This window comes from Phacochoerus africanus, chromosome 12 (assembly GCF_016906955.1).
Source record: "Phacochoerus africanus isolate WHEZ1 chromosome 12, ROS_Pafr_v1, whole genome shotgun sequence".
NCBI classification, from domain to species: Eukaryota; Metazoa; Chordata; class Mammalia; order Artiodactyla; family Suidae; genus Phacochoerus; species Phacochoerus africanus.
In genome coordinates, this window is record NC_062555.1 from 36,467,286 (window position 1) to 36,492,520 (window position 25,235).

The following is a 25,235-nucleotide window of genomic DNA, read 5'->3' on the forward strand; positions in this document are numbered from 1 at the left end:
TTATCTACCATAATAGATAATCAGCAGACAGTATCAAAAATTAGTAATGTTATATAGAAACATGAACATAATCACCGTAAGAAATAGCTTAAAAGGTTGAAGATGGTTGTTTCTAGGGAACAGGACTCACATGAAAGGGTGGGGTATGAGGTAGGGGACTACTTTTGAGGAAAATTATAAATCTTGTTTTATATGTGTGTGTGTATATATATATATATATAATTACTTTGATGAAAAATTCTTTTTAAGATCCTCTTAAATTGGGAGTTCCTGTTGTGGTGCACTGGAAACAAATCAACTAATATCCATGAGGATGTAGGTTCCATCCCTATCCTCACTTAGTGGGTTAAGGATCTGGCGTCACCATGAGCTGTGGTGTAGATCACAGATGCAGCTTGGATTCCGAGTTGATGTGACTGTGGCTGTGGCTGGCAGCTGTAACTCTAACTGGACCCTTATCCAGGGAACTTCCTTATGCTGTGGGTGTGGCCCTAAAAAGCAAAAAAAAAAAAAAAAGATTAAAGATTATCTTAAATTGATAATGAAAATCTCCATAAATCTAACTGGCCTTATTTTTGACGAGAAGCAAATAAGAGTAGAAACACATTATATGTTTAAATACCAACAAACCAAGTAGTAATCCCTAGGAAATTTTAACGTAATTAATTCTACTATGTAACAGGCTAGGAATATAGTATATATAATATAAAGGAAGAAAAATTTAATTTATAATATAAAGGAAGAAAAGTTTAATAACACAAAAGAGGGAGTTCCCGTTGTGGCACAGTGGTTAATGCGACTAGGTTGCCTGTTCAATCCCTGGCCTTGCTCAGTGGGTTAAGGATCTGGTGTTGCCGTGAGCTGTGGTGTAGGTCACAGACGCGGCTCGGATCCTGTGTTGCTGTGGCTGTGGTGTAGGCCAGCGGCTATAGCTCTGATTAGACCCCTAGCCTGGGAACCTCCATATGCCGCGGGTGTGGCCCTAGAAAAGACGCAAAGACAAAAACCAAAAACCAAACCAAAACAAACAAACAAACAAAAAACAAAAAAAAAGCAAAAGAAATATACTATCTCTCAAAACCTATGTTGTATAGTCTTATATGGCAAGCAATCCTTGGCAGTCAGTTCGTTGTTTGAATGTCTCTTTTTTTTAAAAGGCATTCAATTTAATTTTTAGAAAATTAAGCCTGCCCCCCCCCAAAAAAAATCCATGGGAGAAAACAATAATGTAGAATTAAAAATACATTCCTTTAGTAATTTTCTCTCTGTTTCTCCTAACTTATTGACAGTCTGTATTTCTAGTAACTGTTTTGGGGGTGTCTGGTTGATTGTCTTTTTAGGCTTTAAACACAGATAGTTTGAAAATATCAACTCGCCTGAACTTGTTGGACCAAGAGTTGTCTGAAAAGAATGTGCAGCTCCAGAGCAGCACAGCTGAGGAGAAAATAAAGATTTCAGAACAAGTTCAAGCCCTCCAAAAAGAAAAGGATCAGCTACAGAGACGAAGAAACAGCGTGGATGAGAAACTTAAAAATGGTAGTGTGTTATCACCTGAAGTAAGTCAGTATTCTTTGGAACTGGAAGTGCTGTATGATGGATCGCTAGGATGATTTCCTCTGTCTTCATTACTTAAACATAAAAATGATACATCTGGTCAACCTTGTTTCCTTGAGACTTTGTCAGATGTAATGAGTTTACCTGGCACCTGTTTGGCGCCATAAGCCATGCTTGACTGTAGACTTCGATGTCCTCACATAGAGGTCCATGAACGATGCCCTACTGATCCCAATCAGGAGACTCCACTTTGCTTGAGTGTGGGCTTTCTCAGCTGGGGTTTTTCATCTGAAATCACAGAACACAGAAAATGATATGAGGGGCTCTTATTCTCATTTCTTCCAAAAAGGGCACCGACCTTCTCTCTATGCATCTTTCTTAAATGATATTTGGTAATTCTTCCCCTATAATGGATCCCAAGGGCATGAAGGGTTAGTTCTTTCAGAAAGAACAGGAGCATGTTCCAAACTAAGTCCTAGCCAAGGAGATGCGTAAAATTCAAACCCCAATAAAAGTATTTTTTAGGAGTTTTCATTTAGGGGAGCATATGGCTTCTTTCACCTATATTTTTTTAAACTATGTAAAAGATGTTTCATTTATTGGCTACCAAATTGTCTGAGACTTTGTCTTTTTTTCAAAATTTTACTTTACTACTTACTACGTGATATCTGCACCTTATTACTTTATCAGACAAAGATGAACTTATGAGTTTGTATTTTCTTTGCAAATATTTATAGTTGATGTCCTGTCATTACCAAAGCAAGGGAAAGTTGCTAAAATGAAGTAAGTAGCTGGGACTCATGCACCTTTCTGAATCTTAACAGTGTTTTATTTATTTTTATTTTATTTTTTTAGGCAAGAAATAGAATTATTAAGATAGGACACTTGTGGGACATGCAAGTGGGGAGGCGAGGAGGCTTTGCCAACAGTATTGGAGCAAGTGTGAGAGGAAGGGGGATGGTTAAGAAGGAAGAGAAGAAAAGATTTCATGACATTAGATTATTATTTATTGTTGATGAAAGAAATTGAAGACAAACTTGATTGGGAGCCATGTGACATCATAAGCTTCAACAGTCCTATATTATAACTTAACTTGGTTAGCTTTGCAGAGGACCACAGAATGAGGTTATCCTCCAGATGCTCTTAATTGGATCCCCCAGCTTGCGGATTTGAAGGTCTGAGAGCCTAAGATACAGCAAAACACATGAGCATTTAAGGAATTTTGCCTGTCCAGGACAGTTACTGGGTCCTATGGAAGAAACAAAAAAAGTAGAAAACATTATGCTTCTCTTGAGTAATTCCTATTCCATCTGAGGAGAAGAGACAGAAGGATGAGAAAGTGCTAAACCCTAAAGAATATAAAAAAGCAAATTATAGATAATGTAATAAAGCTATACTTATTTATATAAAGCAGTGCAGTGATCATTTGGGGGAAGATTCATTTCAGGCAGTCTTGGTGGATTGGAATCTTGAGCTGGATTATGAAAAACATGGTATGTATTGGTAGATACAAGAAAAAAGGCCATTTTAGATGGAACACTGTTAAATAAGGCATAGAGATGGGAATGAGCAAATTATGTTTGCAAAGGGGTAGGGGCGTGTCCATTTTTATTTATTTTTTATTTATTATTATTATTATTATTTTGTCTTTTTTTGCCATTTCTTGGGCCATTCCGCAGCATGTGGAGGTTCCCAGGCTAGGAGTCGAATCGGAGCTGTAGCTGCCGGCCTACACCACAGCCACAGCAACGCGGGATCCGAGCTGTGTCTGCAACCTACACCACAGCTCACGGCAACGCCAGATCATGAACCCACTGAGCAAGGCCAGGGATCGAACCCACCACCTCATGGTTTCTAGTCAGATTCATTAACCACTGAGCCACGAAGGGAACTCCCTATTTTTTATTTTTAATATGTTGTAAAGGTTACACTTCATTTACAGTTATTACAAAATACTGGCTATATTCCCCGTGTTGTGTAATACATCCCTGTAGCCTATCTTACTCCCATAGTTTGGACCTCCCACTTCTTTACCCCTGTATTCCCTCCACTCCCCCAAACTGGTAACCACTTTTGTTCTCTATATCTGTGACTCTGCTTTTTTTTTTGTTATATTTACTAGTTCGTTGTACTTTTTAGATTCTACATGTAAGTGATACCATGTAGCATTTGTCTTTCTGTCTGACTTATCACTTGGCATAATGCTTTCCAAGTCCTTCTGTGTTGCTGCAAATGGTAAAATTTTGTTCTTTTCTTTCTTTATGGTTGAGTAGTATTCCATTGTATATAGATACCACATCTTCTTTATCCTAACTGGTGATGGACACTTAGGTTGTTTCCATATCTTAGCAATTGTAAATAATGCTGCTGTAAACACCAGGGTGCATGTATCTTTTTGAATTAGTGGTTTTTTTTGTTTTTTTTTTTCAGATATATACCCAGGAGTAGAATCACTGGATCATATTGTAGTTCTATTTTTAGTTTTTTGAGACAGCTCCATACTGTTTTTCACAGTGTGTATACCAATTTACGTTCCCACCAGTAGCGTACTAAGGGTCCCCTTTTCTCCACATCCTCTCCAACATTTGTTATTTGTATTCTTTTTGATGATGGCCATTCCGATAGGTGTGAGGTGACATCTCATTGTGGTTTTGATTTGCATTTCCCTGACGATTAACAATGTTGAGCATCTTCTCATGTACCTGTTGGCCATCTGCATTTCTAGATGGTCCATTCTTATCTCCAAGAAACATTTAAATTTCTGTTTCATGAGGAATTATGTAACTAAGAACATTATGTAAGAGTTCCCTGGTGGCTCAGCAGGTTAAGGATCCAGCATTGTCACTGCCATGGTACAGGTTCGATCTTTGGCCCAGGAACTTCTGCATGCCATGGGCAAGGCCAAACAAACAAACAAAACCCCAAATCCCAATAAACATTATGTAGTGTTCCGTGCTGGAAGTACAGCACTCTGTATTACGTGAAACCTATTTGGCAGCCATTTTGGACTGGTTTGAGGGAAGGACAAGCCTCTGACAACGTGTGGGGTTCCATTTAGTCATGTGCACTTCTGTGCACCCTCCTTCCACACGGTTGGTCCTTCTTAGTGTAGCTCTTAAGTAGGCTTTGCTCTCACCACTGTTTTGAAGCCAGGATTAATAGTATGAAATAGAGGCATTCCCATTGTGGTGCAGCAGAAATGAATCCGACTAGTATCCATGAGGATGCAGGTTCAATCCCTGGCCTCGCTCAGTGAGTTAAGGATTTGGCATTGCCACAAACTGTGGTGTAGATCACAGATGTGGCTTGGATCTGGCATTGCATAGGCCGGCAGCTACAGCTCCGATCCAACCTCTAGCCTGGGAACTTCCATATGCCACTGGTGTGACCCTAAAAAACAAAACAAAACAAAAAAGAAAGAAAGAAATAGTACCAAATAGATCTCCAGTAGCAGATCGGGAACATGAGACTGCTATGACACAAAACATCAATAAAATCTAGGTGGGATGGTTTCTTGTTTCAGTGTCTTTAAACTTGCTTAGAATTATTTTTTCTTTCCACAATAAATTAGAATATTTTCTTTCTTCCTTTTTTTTTTTTGCTACTTTTTTTAGGGCTGTGCCCTCGGCATATGGAGGTTTCCCAGGCCAGGGGTCAAATCGGAGCTGTAGCCCACTGGCCTACACCACAGCCACAGCAACGTGGGATATGAGCTGCGTCTGCAATCTACATCCCAGCTCACGGCAACACCGGATCCTTAACCCACTGAGTGAGGCCAGGGATCGAACCCACATCCTCATGGATCCTAGTCGGGTTCGTTAACTGCTGAGCCACGAAGTGCACTCCCCAGAATATTTTTTCTAATTGTATTACTTCAAGGGACGTGATAGAAAGATTTTAGATCACTACACTAGTACAGGATTACCCAATAATTTAATATAGACAAGTCACCTCCTTTTTTTTTTTTTTTGGTAAAATCCAGAAACTAAAATTAAAAAAACTACTTAAACTCTGTTTTTCTAATAATGCAGAGCAAATGCCTAAGTGGAGTATAGGAAGACTACATATGAACTATTAAATCTATGTTTATTTCATCTTTTAAAATTTCAGTTTTATGTTTTATCATTAGAAAGTGCATATAATTTATAGAGAAATATATGCAGTGCTTGCTCAAAAGGTTGTGTTTTTGTTTTTTTGGCTAGGAAATGTGTGATCTAAAATTGTTGGAGACCACTGCTTTAGATCCTTTTTACTCTCAGTATGATCTCTGTACCAACCTGGAGACTCTTAGAAATTTAGAGGCTCAGGCCCCACCCAGACCTGCTGAATTAAAAGTGTGCATTTTAGCAGGATCCCTGGTGGACATTTGACAAGCAGTATTCTAGGATAAAGCATAGTCCACTCTTGATAATCTAAGGTTTGAGTTGTGGCAAATTTTTCATTCTGGGACAGTTTCCCGTTTCCATTCAATCTTGTCAACCCACAACCTATTACTGGGTTAGGTGGAACCATAATATTTATCTGCTGGAACCTCACTAGAGCGGGCTATCCTCACAGTTCTATAGTCATACTACCTTATAGTATCTCAGTGCTCCCTTAACTTAGAACCCAAACTACAGAAAATAAATTTGTACCAAACTGTTCTCAGCTATACATAAAGGCAAACCCTTTCCTCATTTGTTTTCGATAGAGCATAATCACAGTAGGCATTCAAAAGCCAAATTTGTTCTTTGGATAATTCACTTTTATTTTCTGGGCTTTCTTATTCATCTGAGTATCTTTTAGGATTTAAGTTTGCTTTTCTTAAAAAGGTGAATGTTGTTATTTTCTTCCTTATGGAATGATGATCAAATCATCAAATTCTTGATGGTCAGTGATTGCACCAAGAAATAAAATTGCTGTTGAGATTTTTTTTTTCAAAATGGATCTTTCAGGAGATTTTATAAAATGGCTTTTTAGGAGTTCCTGTCGTGGCACAGCAGAAACAAATCCGACTAGGAACCATGAGGTTTCAGGTTTGATCCCTGGCCTTGCTCAGTGGGTTAAGGATCTGGTGTTGCCATGATCTGTGATGTAGGTCACAGACACAGCGTGGCTCTGGCCTAGGCCGGTAGCAACAGTTCCAATTTGACCCCTAGCCTGGGAACCTCCATATGCTGCAGGTGTGGCCCTAAAAAGACAAAAAGACAAAAAAATAAAATATCTTTTTAAAAAGTAAGTATTATTCAACCTCCACTGGAATAGGTTATTACATGGCTTTTCTCTGAATTCTAGAAAAGGAGTTCCAGTAGTCATTCTAACTGTTCTTTGTGTAGGTCAGAAGCAGTAGCAGTATTTTCCTCTAAAATGCCGGTGGTTGAAGAGGGGCAGTAGAGAGAAATACTTGGGCCATGTACCCAAGACATATGAAAAAAAATTTTTTTTTCCTTTCCCTTCGTTAACTGGTTCAGCAGATACTTAACTGAGTTTAAACTATGTAATAAGTACTGTGCTGGGCAATAAGGACATATGGATAAGACTGCCCACAAGGAACTTAAAGTTAAGGTAGCTTCCACATGTACAGGAATACAAAAAAAAAAAAAACAAAAAAAACATATTCAGGTCTTACCACATCCAAAATGATTTCTTAGCAGAGGTTTGGATCCCCCCAAATAAGATGTGTTTTGGATAGTTCAGAAAACTCCTGGGTTTTCTGACAGGAATTCATCAGATTTTTTTTTTCTTACACAGGAAATCTGCTCTGGCATGTGAGAAAAAGTTTATGCTGCCACCATTTTTAATGCCTACACTCTCCCTCTAAGGACATTTCTTAGAAACCTTATGAAATGTTTCATGCCCCTAAATCCTTTCTGCTTTTTCTTATGCCATACTGTGTTTTCCCCTAGAGACACTCCTCTGATTACCAGTTTAACAACTTATTCTATTTCTTCTTTCCTTCTGCCACTGAGGGAGATACACGACAATACTGTCAAACCTCTGGGTCGAGGCTTTGTTCAGGTGTCTTCCTTGGTGATTGGCATTTATTTATGACCTTGGGATGTTTCATAACTCACCTAAGCTTCTGCCTCTTCTGTTTTACTACCCAAGGCTAACTACAAGGATTCAATGATTACATGTTATATGTATATATGTGTGGACACACACAGTGTACTGTGTAGCATAGCAAGCACTCAATAAACACTCTCTTAAAATTTAATAGAATGGTAACAGTGTCCATTAGACTCAAATAGCGTAGTGAGATATTAGTATATGACAAAGCCCAGATTATAATATTTCATTTAAAATGAGTGATTTCTGTTGTATCATGTCTAGGAGGAACATGTTCTTTTCCAACTTGAAGAAGGGATTGAAGCTTTGGAAGCCGCCATTGAATACAAGAACGAAAGCATCCAGAGTCGCCAGAAATCGCTCAGAGCTTCATTTCAAAACCTCTCTCACAGTGAAGCAAATGTCCTAGAAAAACTCATTTGCCTGAGTCCTGCTGAGATTAGAGCTATTCTTTTCAGATATTTCAATAAGGTCTGTTTTTCAAGGAGCGAGGATTTTCCTATGGAGAGGGGTCAATATACTTACACGGCTGACAAATTTTATACAATTTACAGTACTAAATGTTGTCATCTGAAATATTTGTGCTTATTCAAGTATGTAGCCATAACTTGGTGAGGTTCTTAAAGTTGAAGGGCCTATGAAAGAAGGACTTTTTAAAATAGTTTTAAAAGCAAAAGAATTTAAGTTATAGTCATCAGTCACTATTTCTTGGATGTTTTTTAGATTTGGTTATTGATAACTCAGCATTTGTGAGAAATCAAGGGCCCTCCAAGTTGGGGTTCCCCTTCTTTCACTGCTGTAGGGTAGGGGTACCTGTACTTTGTCATCATACCTTGTGAAGTGAAATGGATATAGAATGGTGCCTCCGTGACAAAGATGGTAATAGACTTTAGCATTCACCTGAATGTGCTTAATATAAATGAAAATATTTTATGCAAAATTTGACAGTTTACTGATGCAGAGATGTTTCATAGCATTGAAAACTATATCCATCTTTTCTCTAATGTCTTCCCTTAGGATATATGTATTACAAAGTGTTAAATAAGTAGGTAACTCTTTTCTCTGGAAAACATTTTCAATTTAAGGGAATAGCAGGCAATTAATAATAAATAAAACACTGACTTTTTTTTGTCTTTTTTTGCTATTTCTTTGGGCCGCTCCCACGGCATATGGAGGTTCCCAGGCTAGGGGTTGAATCGGAGCTGTAGCCACCGGCCTATGCCAGAGCCACAGCAACGCAGGATTGGAGCCGCTTCTGCAACCTACACCACAGCTCACGGCAACGCCGGATCGTTAACCCACTGAGCAAGGGCAGGGACCGAACCCGCAACCTCATGGTTTCTAGTCGGATTCGTTAACCACTGCGCCACGACGGGAACTCCCAACACTGACGTTTTAAAAGAAAGTTCTAATTCTGTTAGACAAGTGAAAAAAAAGATGAACAAATTATTGGAAATGTCGTACACAGCCATCTTCTTGGATAGTTATTGTCAGTAGGAAGCTTCTATTATTGATGAGTGTATATCCTGTCATTGGATGTGTGAAGGGCAGAAATATGGTGCCTATTGCCCAAATCTTGAATATAGATAATACTTTGATGGTGTTAAGGCAAGAATTCCTCACCCAAAACACCTGGGCCAAAGTCAGTGGATTTTCTGATCTTAAGAACCCTCTGTAGGAGTTCTCTTATGGCACAGTGGTCACTGCAGCCCCTCAGGTCACTGCTGTGGTGAGGGATTGAGCTCTGCCCTAGGTACTTCCACATGCCGCAGGTGCAGCCAAAAAAAAAAAAAAAAGAGGAAGAAACCTTTGTAGAAATGAGTATTTTTCTGGAGAGAAGATCATTAACATTTTTAATAAGTTTTGTGACACAGACATTGTCTGATGTGTTTTTACTTTATATCAATGCAAAGAGGAACCCCCTGAACTAAATGTACACTCCGACACCAAATTCTGTATTTATAGTTTAAAAAATTCTATCATTTATGACTTTCATTTTGGAGTTGAAAGTGGGATTTATTGGGAGTTCCAAACAAATCTAATATCCGTGAGGACGTAGGTTTGATCCCTGTCCTCAAGGATCTGGCATTGCTGTGAGCTATGGTGTAGGTCACAGACGTGGCTCAGATCCTGCATTGCTGTGGCTGTGGTGTAGGCCGGCAGCTACAGCTCCAGTTTGACCCCTAGCCTGGGAACCTCCAGATGCTACAGGTGCGGCCCTAAAAAGCCCAAAAAAAAAAAAAAGGCGAAAGAGTGGGAATTATCTAGATAAGACTCTTTAGACTCTTTTTTTGGCTTTTTTTTTTGATTCTTGATATCTTTGTAGACTAGTGAAATAGAGTTATAGGATTATAAATGTACACCACAGAAGTCACGTCTAAGAAATGATGGAGGGGTGATTGTTAGAACAATGTTATATTTAAAATGAAGTTTTGGAGTTCCCTGGTGGCCTGCTGGTTAAGGATCTGGTGTTGTCAATGCTGTGGCTCAGGTCACTCCTGTGAGGTGCGTTTGATTTCTGGCCTGGAAACTTCTGCATGCTGCAGGAAAGGCAAAATAAAGTAAGATATAAAATAAAGTAACTAAAGTTTTCCAATTTAGAATCCCCCAAAATTCAAAGGTTATTTATTTTGTGGGTAGATTACAAAGCATTTACCTAGTTATACCATGGTGATTAAGGGAGTTTATCTTTATGAAGTCTAAGAGAAGTAAATTTATTATATTAGGCTGTCTAAGACATACTTAAAAGGTCAACAAATGTCTTTGCTAGGTGATTAATTTGCGAGAAGCTGAACGTAAACTACAGTTACAGAATGAAGAAATTAAAATGAAACTTCTGGAACGAGACAGTATGGTTCGTGAGTTAGAATCGGCACTGGAACATCTGAAATTGCAGTGTGACCGGAGACTGACTCTCCAGCAAAAGGAACACGAGCAAAAAACGCAGCTGCTGTTACATCATTTCAAAGGTAACCCCTTCTTATCAGTTGTGTGAAGGTGATATGTAGGAGGGGGTTGAGAAAGGAACCTGGGACAGATTTGGATCAGTCAAAGCCCAGCATGCATAAGTAGTTACTGCTTATCCGGGTGTTGTGCATCACGTGTTTTGGTCTACATGCTGGGATGGTTGACTTTGATGTAGGACTATTCTTACCTGAAATGCCATCCCCTCTGCCTGTCCCTCATGCCACACAGAGAACTGCTACAATCCTGTTAGTTTGTTGTTGGTCTTGTTTTTATGTAGAAATCTGAGATGGCTTCTGACTTGGTGATGAACAGTTGAAAAATTCCTGTCTTCCAAGGATATAGAATCTTGCTATTTAAATCACTTTCCCATCATAAAATTAAAGTGATAGGTTCTGTCAGATTTCTGGTTATATTTCTTGTTACAATTATCAGTCAATTATATATATATATTTTTTTTTGGCTGTGCCCACAGCACATAGAAGTTCCTGGGCCAGGGATTGAACCTACACCACAGCAGCAACCCAAGTCACTGCAGTGGCAGCATCAGATCCTTAACCCACTGTGCCATAGGAGAACTCCAGTCAATTATAAATTTTATGCATTATGGCTATAGCTTATGTCAAAATTAGTCTACCATTGATAGGCACATACAGTTATCAGTGCATAGTAGTTCACCTGTCAACTCTGGTGTGGAAAGAGTTATCATAGCAATTGATCTTTACAATACCTGGGCTTATGGCTGGTGCACCAAAAGTTACTATCGCAACAAAATCACTGCCTGACGACACTGGGAATGCATCAGTCTGGGCTCCTTAGTTGCTTAGTCTTGATTGTCATGAACCTATAGCTGGCAGTGGATTAAAAGGGATCTGGAAGAAGCAACCTGAGTAAGCAGAAAATTGGAAAATATATGCATTTGAATGTTGAGGCAGTTTGCCTCTAAGTTAATTCTATGACCAGTTAATTAGCACCCAGTTGCCTGATGACAGGATTTCCTTGACTTGCTGTGAGCTGTGGTGTGGGTTACAGATGTGGCTTGGATCTGGAGGTGCTGTGGCTGTGGTTTAGGCTGCGGGCTACAGCTCAGATTTGACCCCTAGCCTGGAAACTTCCATGTGCTGTAGGTTCAGCACTAAAAAAGACAAAAATAAATAAATAATTTTTTTATCATAGTTGATTTACAATATTATGTCAATTTCTGCCATGCAGCAAAGTGACCCAGTTTATATATACATATATATATATTTTTCTCATATTATCTTCCATCATGTTCTATCTCAAGAGACTGGATATAGTTCCCTGTGCTATGGAGTAGGACTTCACTGCTAATCCATTCTAAATGTAATAGTTTGCATCTACTAACCCCAAACTTCCAGTCCATCCACTTCCTCCCCCACCTCCTTGGCAACGACACATCTGCTCTCCATGTCTGTGAGTGTGTTGAACATAATTTTCAATCGTTTATTTTAACTGATTTTAAATGTAAATTTTTATTTTATAGAGCAAGATGGGGAAGGCATTATGGAAACTTTAAAAAATTATGAAGATAAAATTCAGCAGCTGGAAAGAGATCTTTATTTCTATAAGAGAACCAGCAGAGATCTTAAGAAGAAACTTAAGGAACTGGTAGGGGGAGCAATTCGGCAGCAACTAGTACCATCAGAAAGTAAGAGATTTAGTGTTATTTGTCATGCTAGCACCATAGCATGGTTTGTAGTGGGTTTTTTAGGATTAGATACTTCTGTTTGTCTCTGTAAACAAAAATAGTTGTCTAGTCTATGTGTAAGACAAAATTCTGGAGAAAATGAATGAGCAAATGTATATGTGGGAAGGAAATGATCATTTATTGGATCACCTGCTGTGTACCAGGGGCTCTGGCATTTACTAACTCATTTAATTCTTAAAATAACCCTATATTATAGGATAGCTTTGCTTTCCTATTTTATAGTAAATTAAGCCTTCTGATTATCACAAGAAATGGAGAATAATAACAGTAAAGGTAAAATAGTATTGTATGTATGTCTAAGATCAATCAGGTTTTTTTAAATATCATGACCTCTGGAAATTCAAAATTATAATAAAACCCATCATTGAGACAGAGATGTCTTCTTGCATAATTACATGAGATATATAGAAGTACCACCTTCCTCAATGATAGGCTAAAACATGATAAAGAACTTTGCAGAAGTAAAAAGTGCCACGAAGGTGTTATATTTAGCTTTAATGCCACCACCATCTCTAAAATAATGTATTCTTGGATTTCCTGTTGTGGCACAGCAGGCTAAGAACCTGACTAGTATCCATGAGGATGTGGGTTCAATCCCTGGCCTCACTCAGTAGGTTAAAGATCCAACATTGCCATAAGCTGTGGCACAGATAATGGATGTGGCTTTTATCTGACATTGCTGTGGCTGTGGCATAGGCTGGTGGCTATGACTCTGATTTGACCCCTAGCCTGGGAACCTCCATATGACTTAGGTACGGCCCTAAAAAGACAAAATAAAATAATATAGAAAATATTCTTCTAATGACTTAAGTATGGCTTTTTAAAGTTTAATTTACAGTCTTTCAGGAACACAGCTATTTTGTACCTGTAAAGAAAAGTAAGTACTTAAAGATCAGTAAACAAGATGTAAAGAGTACACTTGAAATGAATATAATGTTATCTATCAATTATATCTTGGTTAAAAAGACAATTACAGGACTGTGGGTGTGAGGGCTCGTGATGTGCACTGTGCAGGGCGGGGCAAGGCCTCCCACATGCTGCTCTGACTCGGGAGGGGACGTGTTCACCCTGCGCATGCTTTGCTGTGACTGGATCCTGCCTTATCTGTGACACTAAGAGCAGGAGCACTGATTCCTGGAGAAGAGAAGCATCGTGAACTCAGGCATGAAAGATCCAAGAGTCCATGTGGCTTACCCCTGCATCCAGTTTCCACATCTATAAAGTGGGGTCAACAAAACTTAAAACTTCCGGATCAATGGGATTAAGATGGTGGAATACAAGGACTGGAGCTCAACTTCTCTCCTAAAAACAACAAAATTTACAACCAAATGCTGAGCAATCTTCAGCCAAATGGACTGGAAACTTTCAAAAAGGTATCCTACTCCAGAAGACAAAGAGGAGGCCACATCAAGAGGTAGGAGGGGTGATTACATGATTTAAGCAACCCCATACCTCCCAGGTGGGAAGCCCCACAGACTGGAAAGTAACTGGTTCACAGAGACTCACCTACAGGAGTGAGAGTTCTGAGCCCCACATCAAACTCCCATGAGTGGGGATCTGGCAATGGGAGAAAGACTGTTGATGCTAAAGATGAAGCAAGACATTAGAAATAAAGTGGAGGCAAAGTGATACAAGATATAAAACTTAAACAAGCAGAGATGCAAAATACAATAACTGAAACAGCTAACAGCAGAATACAGGAGGCAGAGGTGGAGGACAGATTAGTGGAAATTACGGATGCAGAACAGAAAAGAGAAGAAAGATTGAAAACAAATGGAGAGAGAGAGAGTCTCAGACAACTCTGGGACATCAAATGCACCAACATCCGTACTATAGGGGTGCCAGAAGGAGAAGAGAGGGAGAAGGGGGCAGAAAAAATATTCCAGGAGATAATAGCCAAAAACTTCCCTAACATGGGAAAGGAGCCACTCACTCAAATCCAGGAAGCACAACGAGTACCACATAAAATAAACGCAAGAAGGAACACACCAAGACACATATTAATCAAACTGACCAAAATTAAAGACAAAGAGAAAATCTTGAAAGCAGCTAGGGAAAAGAAACAAATAACATACCATGGAAACTCTGCAGGCCAGAAGGGAGTGGCATGATATAGTTAAAGTGATGAAAGGAAAAAACTGCCAACCAAGATTACTTTACCCAGCAAGGCTCTCATTCACATTTGAAGGAGAAAGCAGAAGCTTCACAGATAAGCAAAAGCTAAGAGAATTCAGCAACACTAAACCAGCTTTACAACAAATACTAAAGGAACTTCTCAAGGCAGAAACAAAAAGGCCACAAATGCCAAGGCTCACCAGTAAAGGTATGCATACAGTAAAGATATGAAATCATCCATACACAATTATGCCACCAAAATCAGAAATCATGAGAAGAGGTGGGAACAAATGCAGGACACTGGAGATGCACTTCCAATTAAGAGACCAACAACTTAAAATAATCTCGTGTATGTATATAGACTCTTATATCAAAACTTCAGAATAACTGCAAACCAAAAATCTACAATTGATACACAAACAAATGAGAAAAATCAACTCAAATACAACACTAAAGATAGCCATCAAACCACTAGAGGAGAGAACAAGAGAAGAAGGGAAGAAAAAAGAGCAACAAAAACAAATCCAAAGCAATTAATAAAATGGCAATAAGAACATACATATCAATAATTACCTTAAATGTTAATGGACTAAACGCCCCAGCCAAAAAACATAGACTGGCTGAATGGATACAAAAACAAGATCCATATATATGCTGCCTTCAAGAGACCCACTTCACCTCTAGGGACACAAACAAATTGAAAGTGAGAAGATGGAATAAAATAGCCCATGCAAATGGGAATTAAAAAAAAAAAAAAGCCAGAGTAGAGGAGTTCCTGTCGTGGCACAGTGGTTAACAAATCTGATGAGGAAGCATGAGGTTGCAGGTTCGATCTCTGGCCTTGCTCAGTGGGTTAAGGATCCAGCGTTGCCGTGAGCTGTTTTGTCAGTTGCGGACATGGCTCAGATCCCGCGTTGCTGTGGCTCTGGCGTAGGCCGGCAGCTACAGCTCCAGTTGGACCCCTGGCGTGGGAACCTCCATGTGCTATGGGAGCAGCCCTAGAAAAGGCAAAAAGACCAAAAAAAAAAAAAAAAAGCCAGAGTATCAATACTCATATCAGACAAAATAGATTTTAAAATGAAGAATGTTTTAAGGGACCAAGAAGGTCATTACATAATGATCAAAGGACCAATCCAAGAAGACGTTATAACAATTTTAAATATCTACACACCCAACATAGGTTCACCACAATATATAAGGCAACTGCTAACAAACAACCTTAAAAGGACAAATTGACAATAACACAATCATAGTGGGGGACTTTAACACCCGACTCACAGCAATGGACAGATCATCCAGTCAGAAAATCAATAAGGAAACACAGGCCCTGAATGAAGCATTAGACCAGATAGACTTAATAGATATTTATAGGACATTCCATCCAAAAGCAACAAAATAACATGCTTCTCAGGTGCACATGGAACGTTCTCTAAGATTGATCACCCCCTGGGCTACAAATCCAACCTCGGGTAACTTTAAGAACATTAAAATCATATCAAGCATCTTTTCAGACCACAACACTACACAACTGGAAATCAACAACAAGGAAAAAACTGCAAAAAACACAAACACGTGGAGACTAACCACCATGCTACTAACCAACCAATGGATCACTCAAGAAATCAAAGAGGAAATTTACAAATACCTAGAAACAAATGACAACAAAGATACGACACTCCAAAACCTATGGGATGCAGCAAAAGGCGTTCTAAGAGGAAAGTTTATAGCAATAGAGGCTCACCTCGGGAAACAAAAAGCTCAAATAAACAAGCTAACTTTACATCTAAAGCAGCTAGAGAGAGGAGAACAGACAAGACCCAACATGAGTAGAAGGAAAGAAATCATAAAGATCAGAGCAGAAATCAATGAAATAGAAATGAAGAAAACCATAGAAAAGATCAGTGAAACGAAAAGCTGGTTCTTTGAAGAGATCAACAAAATTGATAAACCCTTAGCTAGCCTGATCAAGAATAAAAGAGAGAGGACTCAAAAGAATAAAATTAGAAATGAAAGAGGAGAAGTAACAACGGACATCACAGAAATACAAAGGATCATAAGAGACTACTGTATGCAACTATATGCCAATAAAACGAACAACCTAGAAGAAATGCACAAATTCTTAGAACAGTCCAGTCTTCCAAGACTAAACCAAGAGGAAATAGAAAAGATGACAAATGACAAATAACAAAACGACAGTGTGGTAAATGGTCATAACCAGGTTTAAGAAACCTGGATCCTTATCATGCTCTTCGATGAAACAAACACAGAAAGCTAAAAAAAAAAGTTATATAATCTTGGAGATGTGTAGGGAGTGCCCACGTGTCTCAGCAGTAACAAACCTTGCTTAGTGGGTTAAGGATCTGGTGTTGCTGTGAGCTGTGCTTAGGTTGCAGATGCGGCTCGGATCCTGAGTTGCTGTGGTGTAGGCCAGCAGCTGCAGCCCTGATTCAACCCCTAGACTGGGAACTACCATATGCTGCAGGTGTGGCCCTAAAAAACAAAACAAACAAAAAAAATCTTGGAGATGTGTAAACTGAGGATAACTCCTGTCTTACCAACTTGTCTGGAAACTCTAGTCTTAGTAATAATTATGTCAAAGATGTTATTTCAGCTAATTTGCTATTTCACCTAGAAATATTTTAAATATTTTTATTTTTTGGCTATAAAAAGTAGTACATAGTCAATATAGAAAACTTTGAAAATATAGAAAAAAAAATCACCCAAAATCCTACCCACAACTGTTTACATTTCAGAATAATTGTTTTCAATATTTTCCCCATGCTTTGAAAAAAAATAAGTTGGAATCACATTGGTGATATACTACATCCTTTCAAAATGCTGCTCTAGGAGTTCCCATCTTGGCACATTGGAAAGGAATCTGACTAGGAACCATGAGGTTGCAGGTTTGATCCCTGGCTTCACTCAGTGGGTTAAGGATCTGGGGTTGCTGTGAGCTGTGGTGTAGGTTGCAGACAAGGCTTGGATCTGGCATTGCTGTGGCTCTGGCATAGGCCAGCAGCTGTAGCTCCAGTTAGACCCCTAGCCTGGGAACCTCCATATGCTGTGGGTGTGGCCCTAAAAAAAAGACAAAAGGAACCCAAAAAAACCCAAAAAACAAAATGCTGCTCTAGTACAATGACAGTAAGATTTGAATTATAGAATATAGCAATTTAAATACATCAAATTTTGAGTTCCCTAAAATGTATTTGCTTAATAATCAGTATTCTAGTTAATACAAAACTGTCTCAGTATTCAGTTGATTGGGGTTTTATTTAATTAATTTATTTATTAATGTCCACACCCAAGACATATGGAAGTTCCTGGGCTAGGGGGTTGAATAGGAGCTACAGCCGCAGGCCTATGCCACAGCAACGCCGGATCTGAGCCATATCTGCGACCTACGCCACAGCTTGCAACAACACCGGATCCTTAACCCACTGGGCAAGGCCAGGGATTGAACCTGCATACTTTATTCTTTTTCATTATAAGTTATTAGGCATCAAGATGTTTAAAAGCTTCCAGGTAACACTAATGGGCAGCAAAGTTTGGGAGCCACTCTGATCATTACAGTCAACTTTATAGTTGCTAATTCCATGTGAGGATCTACATCATTTGCTAGTTCAGGTTTTTTGTGTGTAAGAATTTTCTTTTTTTTTTTTCTTGAGGTATAGTTGATGTACCATATTATGTTAAGTTTCAGGTGTACAATAAAGTGATTCATAATTTTTAATGGTTATATAGGAAATCAGTGAGGTTTTAAACCGGGAACCACAAACTAAGATGCCTGCAGGAGCCAGGAAGGCAGCATGAGCAGTGGGACTCAGCAGTTGTCTCAATTGGCAGGGGCAGCTCTGCTCCAGCTGCCGTTGCCAGGCAGAAATTGTCAGTTCTTCTCATTTTTCTATAAAAGCCAGAAATCTGTATTTTTATATGAAACTTTCCAAAAACTTAAAAAATTTTTATGGTATATTCATAGGCTAAGTAAAACATATCTGTGGGCCAGATTTGGCTCAGGAGCGGCCAGTGTGCAACTTCTGCTTTTAAACTTGTATTCTCAGGACCAGAAGTGTACTAATTGCATCCTCAACATATGTTAGAGTTGGTGTTTTTTCTTTGCATTAGGTCTAGTACCTATATGGACTTCTCTTAAATTTTCTCTTTGATATTAGACAGTTTGTGATGTGATAGCCTCAAGCTTTGATTTCTTCACTCGCTCCCATCACTCATTCCAATGGAGCGCCCCCCCCCCCCCCGAGGGGTGTGCTGTCATTTTCATCTTGATGGTCGAAGCTGTGGCATGTACCTCAGAGTACATTCAGGCAGAAGAACCCTGCTCTCCTGCTAGGAGTGTCAACCAAGACGAGGTTTTCACACACATAAGGCCAAGTCCCAGAAGATTCCCCGGAGATAGGACCAGGATTGGAATGTGATTCACCAGTGGCAAGGCCAGTGGAGGCTGGTGTGGAAGGGCACCGGAGAGGCCTAAAGTACTCCGGTGTTTCCATGTGGTACCAAGATCTCCAGAAGACTATTTCTCTATTTTGTTCCATTTATTAAAACTCAGGGAGTTCCTGCCATGGCTCAGTGGAAACGAATCTGACTGGTATCCATGAGGACATCAAGTTCGATCCCTGGCCTCACTCAGTGGGTTAAGGATCTGGCATTGCCATGAGCCGTGGTGTAGGTCGCAGACATGGCTCAGATCTGGTGTTGCTGTGGCTATGGTGTAGGCAAGCAGCTGTGGCTCTGACTGGACCCCTAGCCTGGGGACCGCCATATGCTGCAGGTGCGGGCCCTTAAGGCAAAAAAAAAAAAGTTTTTTACATACAAGAGGCCTCTAAGTGAAATAAGAATAATTCATATTCAAATTTGTTTTTCTCAAATCATTTAACAAATAAGCTGAAAGACATAATTTATATTGCATGATAATAATGTGGTTATATTAGGATATCATGATTAAAATACCTATTTTTGAAGAAACAATTTTTTTCTGCATATTTGATTATTTTTAGATCATGATGCTGGAGATGGAGTCCAGAACCCAGAAGCAGAAGGAGTGGTTTCAGAAGAATTAAAATGGGCATCCAGAACTGAAAGTATGAAATTAAATGGAAAGGAAACAGAATTAGACATTTCCACAAGCAGTTTAAGAACACAACCAAATCCTCAGAAGCTCTGGGAAGATGGCCCAGAATTACCTCCAATTTGTAGCTCTTTAGCACCCACTAGTGGACATTTGTTAAGCATTGAGGACAAAACAGAAATAGATGAAAATCAGTTTACAGAATCCCTCAGTCGACCATCACCCCAAATTCAGCCAGTAGGAAATGTGGGACAGCTGCATAGTGTCACACCTGTAAAGTTGTGTCGCAAAGAGTTACGTCAAATCTCTGCCTTGGAACTATCATTACGACGTTCCAGTCTTGGAGTTGGGGTTGGATCTATGAGTGCTGATTCCATTGAAGTAGTTAGGAAAACGAGTGACTTAAAAACTTAAGCATTTAACGAAAGAAATTTTAATTTAGTAGATGTGTAAGATTCCTTATTCTAACCTGTTAAAAATTAAAGCTTAAGCTCACTAGCTCTTCCTTCAGGATAAAAGGAGGGAAAGGAATCCCTAATCTTTTTGTATACTATGGATGAATATATCTTCTATAGTATATTTGAGGAGTTTTAATTTGTATTTTCACTATAATGAAACATATGTTTTACGATACTATCAAGTCATGGAACATTAAAATATTTCCACTTATAAATGTGCTTAAAATTTTTTTCCAGGCATATTTGAATAACAAAACTAAGAGGAGAAAAATAAAATATCCATCAAATGTGTATCATTATACAATATAAAAGTATATTATTATATTATAAAAGTATATTATAATACAGTAATTATCTTATAAATTCATATTATTGTTATTCCCAAATATATTTTGTTATTTAAAAAAAAAGTTAGACATTGCTTCTGTCAGAGGGAGAGTCACCTGCTGTGTATATTTTGGCACAGTTGAATATTTGTGCCAGACGTCATCAACTGTCTAGGGCTATGGATTAAATTTCATTTATGGTCCTCAGAGCCCATAGAGATTGAGCAGTCAGTCTTGACTTTTTAAACCTGGTCTCTGCTCTTTTTCTAAAATTGTTCGTAGAGTATTATAGTATTGGTTTTCTCATATTTTGGAATATAAATTTTCATCTCTCTCCTGCCCTATCTATTCACCTAAAACAGGGGGAAATGAATACAGTTCCATGGAATAGAGAAACAAGGATAGAATAACATTAAAGCATTCTAACACTTCCAAGAAAAGATACCTGGTTGCATCGAGTACATCTGTAAAGCTTAAAGTCTAGCTAGAGGATCTTTAGCCAATAACCTTATGGGCTTAATATACTGAAATTTTTTCTCAAGATTTTTTTTTTTTTGGTTTAAATCTTATTATATAATATAAAAACTGCAGTTTGGAATTAAGAACTAACATTGATTTACCCAACAAATACAATTTGTACTTTTTCATCATATTTTCAATCACAGAAAATACCCCATTATAATGACCAGAGGTATTATTTTGTTACTTCTGTTGTTATTTATGTTACTTTTCTAAACTTTCACCTATAAAATAAAGTTTCTTAATTACTATTTGGGTGGGGCAGTGTCAAAATCACCCTGATTTATGGATGCCTACTCCATGACAGGAACCCACTTTCTTACTGACTCCAGTTTTTCTCATATGATGCTAATTTTGTTCTTTGATTCTTTCCTCTGTTGCTGTTGACCCTGACTGTCTTACCTAAGACCCAGGCTGTTGCCTTGTGCTCAAAGACTGTTTTCTTCTAGTTTTAGCTCCTGGTCTCATTGGTAAAAACAAGTCCTATAGGAAAAGGAAACCAAACCTAAACAAACTTCTAAATTGGTGAACAGTTTCTGTATCTCTTAAGTATGTTATTAAAACTCACTTAAATTATGGGTTAGGTAGTCTTCTGTGGACTTATCTGGGAATGGAATCACAGTTTATAACATTGGCACAAGGAGAAACTGCTTCAACCAACAAATTTACAAAGCAACTTAGAAATTTTATTTTTAACAGGGACTATTTGAAGTCAGATTCTGGTTTTAAGCTAGTTTTCTCTTTGTACCTTTGGTTTGTATGACATATGTATATATTTTTTTGGGGGGGGTCTTTTTTTTTGTCTATTTAGGGCTGCATCTGCAGCATATGGAGGTTCCCAGGCTAGGGGTCTAATTGGAGCTATAGCTGCCGGCCTACACCATGGCCACAGCAATACCAGATCTGAGCTGTGTCTGCGACATATGCCACAGCTCACTGCAACACTGAATGCTTAACCCACTGAGTGAATCCGCAACCTCGTGGTCCCTACTCGGATTCATTTCCACTGTGCCACAATGGGAACTCCCCCTGTATGATATATATCTAATATATATCATATATAATTGTTATGTATATATAATGGCAAAAGGCCAGTGCCTTAACAGAGCATAGCAAAATCATATATTTATTAATAAGTATATATTTATTAATGTCCTGATTTTAAATTCCTTATAAAATGAATAATTTAAAAATAATTCATATAAGAATGTATTTTGACACTGGAATTTTGCCTGCCCAAGAAATTGACACATATTTGTTTTACTTGTGGAAATATAAACACATTTTCTAAAAGCTCACTAACAAAGCAAGAAAATTTATATTAAACCAACCATGAGTAGATTTGATAATGCAAATGTGAACTGATTTCTAAATAACAAAGGTACAATTCTTTTCTTCCTTTTGGTTAAACATGTATCCTTTATATGCTATGACAGATTTCACATACATAGTCAAACACACACATATAAATAATGTCCTAAATAATATATTTAGGGAGTGAACCTCTTATCTTTCTTTTTTCTTTTTAAATACTTATTTTATTTTATTTTTATTTTTTGTCTTTTTGCCTTTTCTAGGGCCCCTCCTGCGGCATATGGAGGTTCCCAGGCTAGGGGTCGAATCAGAGCTACAGCCTCCGGCCTACACCAGAGCCACAGCAACGCTGGATCCGAGCTGTGTCTGCGACCTACACCACAGCTCACAGCAACACTGGATCCTTAACCCACTGAGCAAGGCCAGGGATCGAACCGACAACCTCATGGTTCCTGGTCGGATTCGTTAACCACTGCGCCACGACGGGAACTCCCTTCTTAGCTTTCTAGTTTAGTCAGTGCACTCACAAAGGAGCAAAAGAATTAAGGCACTCTCCTAAGGCAAGTACAATTTTCTTTTAATATATACTAGTAATAAATTTTACTGTCTGTTTCAGTGCTCTTAGCTAAATCATTTTGTCATCGTATTTGTCTCTTTGCATAAATATGAAATATGTTTGTGGTTTTCTCTTTTTGTTCATTATTTTTTTCCACCTACAACAGAGTGTCTGGAAAGAAACATATTTGCTTCCATAAAGTACTAGTTCCTTCCCTAACTCCAGAGTGTTGTAGATAACAGAGTTGGAGAATTTTATGAGTGTGGGAACTGTGGGTGGCAAGAACCTCAATGAAGATACTGTTATACTTTAATATTTGTTTTCTTTTGCTAATGGTTTTTTCTTTCCCCTCAGTTCTTCATATCTTCATGAACTCAGGGTCCAAGGAGTCAACAAAAATACACATATGATCTTCAGTAATATGGACTTTATTGCCATTGGCTTGTTTGTAATAGTCCAGGTGAATAAAGTGATAAATGCTTAAGAACAGGTGTCTTACATTTTAAAACAAAAGGTCTTATAAGTCTTAGAATGAATTGCTAAGGAGTGAAGTCCTCAGTGGGAGTTTGGTCTATAGTCAACACAAGTTCTCCTGCATTAAATACAAGTATGACATGTTTGGCTCTTTCATTTATTTCCTTAGGCACATACTTATGATTTTTTAAAACACTGGAGTATGAATAATGAAAGCTCAGTGTCCACTTATGTCTACAGTTCCTCTCTCAACCTCACTGGAATTTTTCAAAGTGTTAATTTTGTATGTTTTACATTTAAAGATATAACAGGCTGCAGGCTGCCTTGATTAGTACTGATAACACATTCTTCTTCCACATTTATATTTTCAAAAATTGAAAATAAAGGCGAGAGCGAGATCCTGCCACAATAAATATCTCACATGCATTGGGTATGTAGTATTATGAGCTTATCCAGGCAGCTGTGTTCAAAAGGTGGGTATGGGAGCATCTGTCTAATGGGGAGAGTATTTTTCACTGTCGTTTGCCTCACTGCTGATAATAAAAAGCAGACTGAGGGAGTTCCCTTGTGGTGCAGCTAGTTAAGGATCCGGTGTTGTCACTACAGTGCCTTGGGTTGCTGCTGTGGCATGGGTTCAGTCCCTGGCCCAGGAACTTACACATGCTGTGGGTATGGCCAAAAAAAAAAAAAAAAGACTGACTTTTCGTGAATTTATTGATTTTAAATTCTCTGCAAACAATGCATGCCTTAATGCCTGCATCAGATATGAATGCTTCCATTCCTTGCTTTTGGAATGCAGTGCATACATGGCTAGAGTGGTGTCTGATTTTTTTTTTTTTTTTTTTGCTTTTTAGGGCTGAACCCGTGGCATATGGAGGTTCCCAGGCTAGGGGTCTAATTGGAGCTACAGCTGCTGGCCTACACCACAGCCACAGCAACACAGGATCCTTAACCCACTGAGAGAGGCCAGGGATTTAACTTGTAACCTGATGGTTCCTAGTCGGATTCGTTTCCTCTGCACCACAATGGGGACTCTGAGTGGTGTCTTATTTTTATCACAGCCTCTATGTTGACTCCAACAATACCCCAACATGGGAGTAATTAGAACAAGAGGAATTATAAAAATAAGGCTCAGAAAGACCATGTATATTATAATAATGGCTTTTGATGTTTTGCATAGTTCTTTGTCCCTTTTTATATCTTTTTTCATAAGAATTTCCACAATGAATAAACAGAATTGCCACTATTTGAAATGCTAACAGTGTAATTTAATTGAATCCAAATGTAACGACTTAGATAGAGGTATTAGGTCCTACTGGTAAATTATTGTTTGTTTTTTGCTTTTTTTTTTTTTGTCTTTTTGCCTTTTCTAGGGCTACTTCCCACAGCATATGGAGGTTCCCAGGCTAGGGGTCTAATCGGAGCTATAGCCACTGGCCTAGGCCAGAGCCACAGCAACGCCAGATCCAAGCCGCGTGTGTGACCTACACCACAGCTCATGGCAACGCTGGATCCTTAACCTACTGAGCAAGGCCAGAGATCGAACCCACAACCTCATGGTTTCTAGTTGGATTCGTTAACCACTGAGCCACGATGGGAACTCCCTTACTGGTAAATTATTACATAAAGCTCCACTGAGTTATCTCTACAGTACTTGAAGAGAAAAATACTACAATCTCACAGATTTTGTTATAATGAGCAAGATCCCTATATGCGCAAGGAACAAAACAATTCACAACAGAAAGGTAGAAAACTAAACACTTAAAAAATTTTCTACTTAATGATGGTTGGAAATGTATTTATTTATTTATTTATTTTTTGTCTTTTTGCTATTTCTTGGGCTGCTCCCTCGGAATATGGAGGTTCCCAGGCTAGGGGTCGAATCGGAGCTGTAGCCGCCAGCCTACGCCAGAGCCACAGCAACGCGGGATCCGAGCCGCGTCTGCAACCTACACCACAGCTCACAGCAACACCGGATCATTAACCCACTGAGCAAGGGCAGGGACCGAACCTGCAACCTCATGGCTCCTAGTCGGATTCGTTAACCACTGCGCCACGACGGGAACTCCGGAAATTTAAATTCCATTTATTAGTT

General features: G+C 38.7%; 1 protein-coding gene across 2 annotated transcripts in view; it reads left to right on the forward strand.

Moving 5' to 3' along the window:
* The window catches only part of KIF27 (kinesin family member 27), a 94,370-nt gene extending 70,645 nt beyond the window's left edge, over positions 1–23,725 (forward strand). Inside the window, exons 14-19 of one of the 2 annotated variants that reach the window (XM_047755111.1) lie at positions 1,341–1,556; positions 7,867–8,073; positions 10,373–10,571; positions 12,071–12,235; positions 19,423–19,506; positions 23,021–23,725. In XM_047755111.1, the coding sequence (XP_047611067.1) occupies positions 1,341–1,556; positions 7,867–8,073; positions 10,373–10,571; positions 12,071–12,235; positions 19,423–19,506; positions 23,021–23,076 (927 nt within the window). In that variant the 3' untranslated portion in view covers positions 23,077–23,725. Of the gene's footprint in view, positions 1–1,340; positions 1,557–7,866; positions 8,074–10,372; positions 10,572–12,070; positions 12,236–19,422; positions 20,230–23,020 lie in introns of those variants that run through there. The other variant, XM_047755110.1, reaches the window with a different exon arrangement.
* Positions 23,726–25,235: the final 1,510 nt, after the last annotated feature.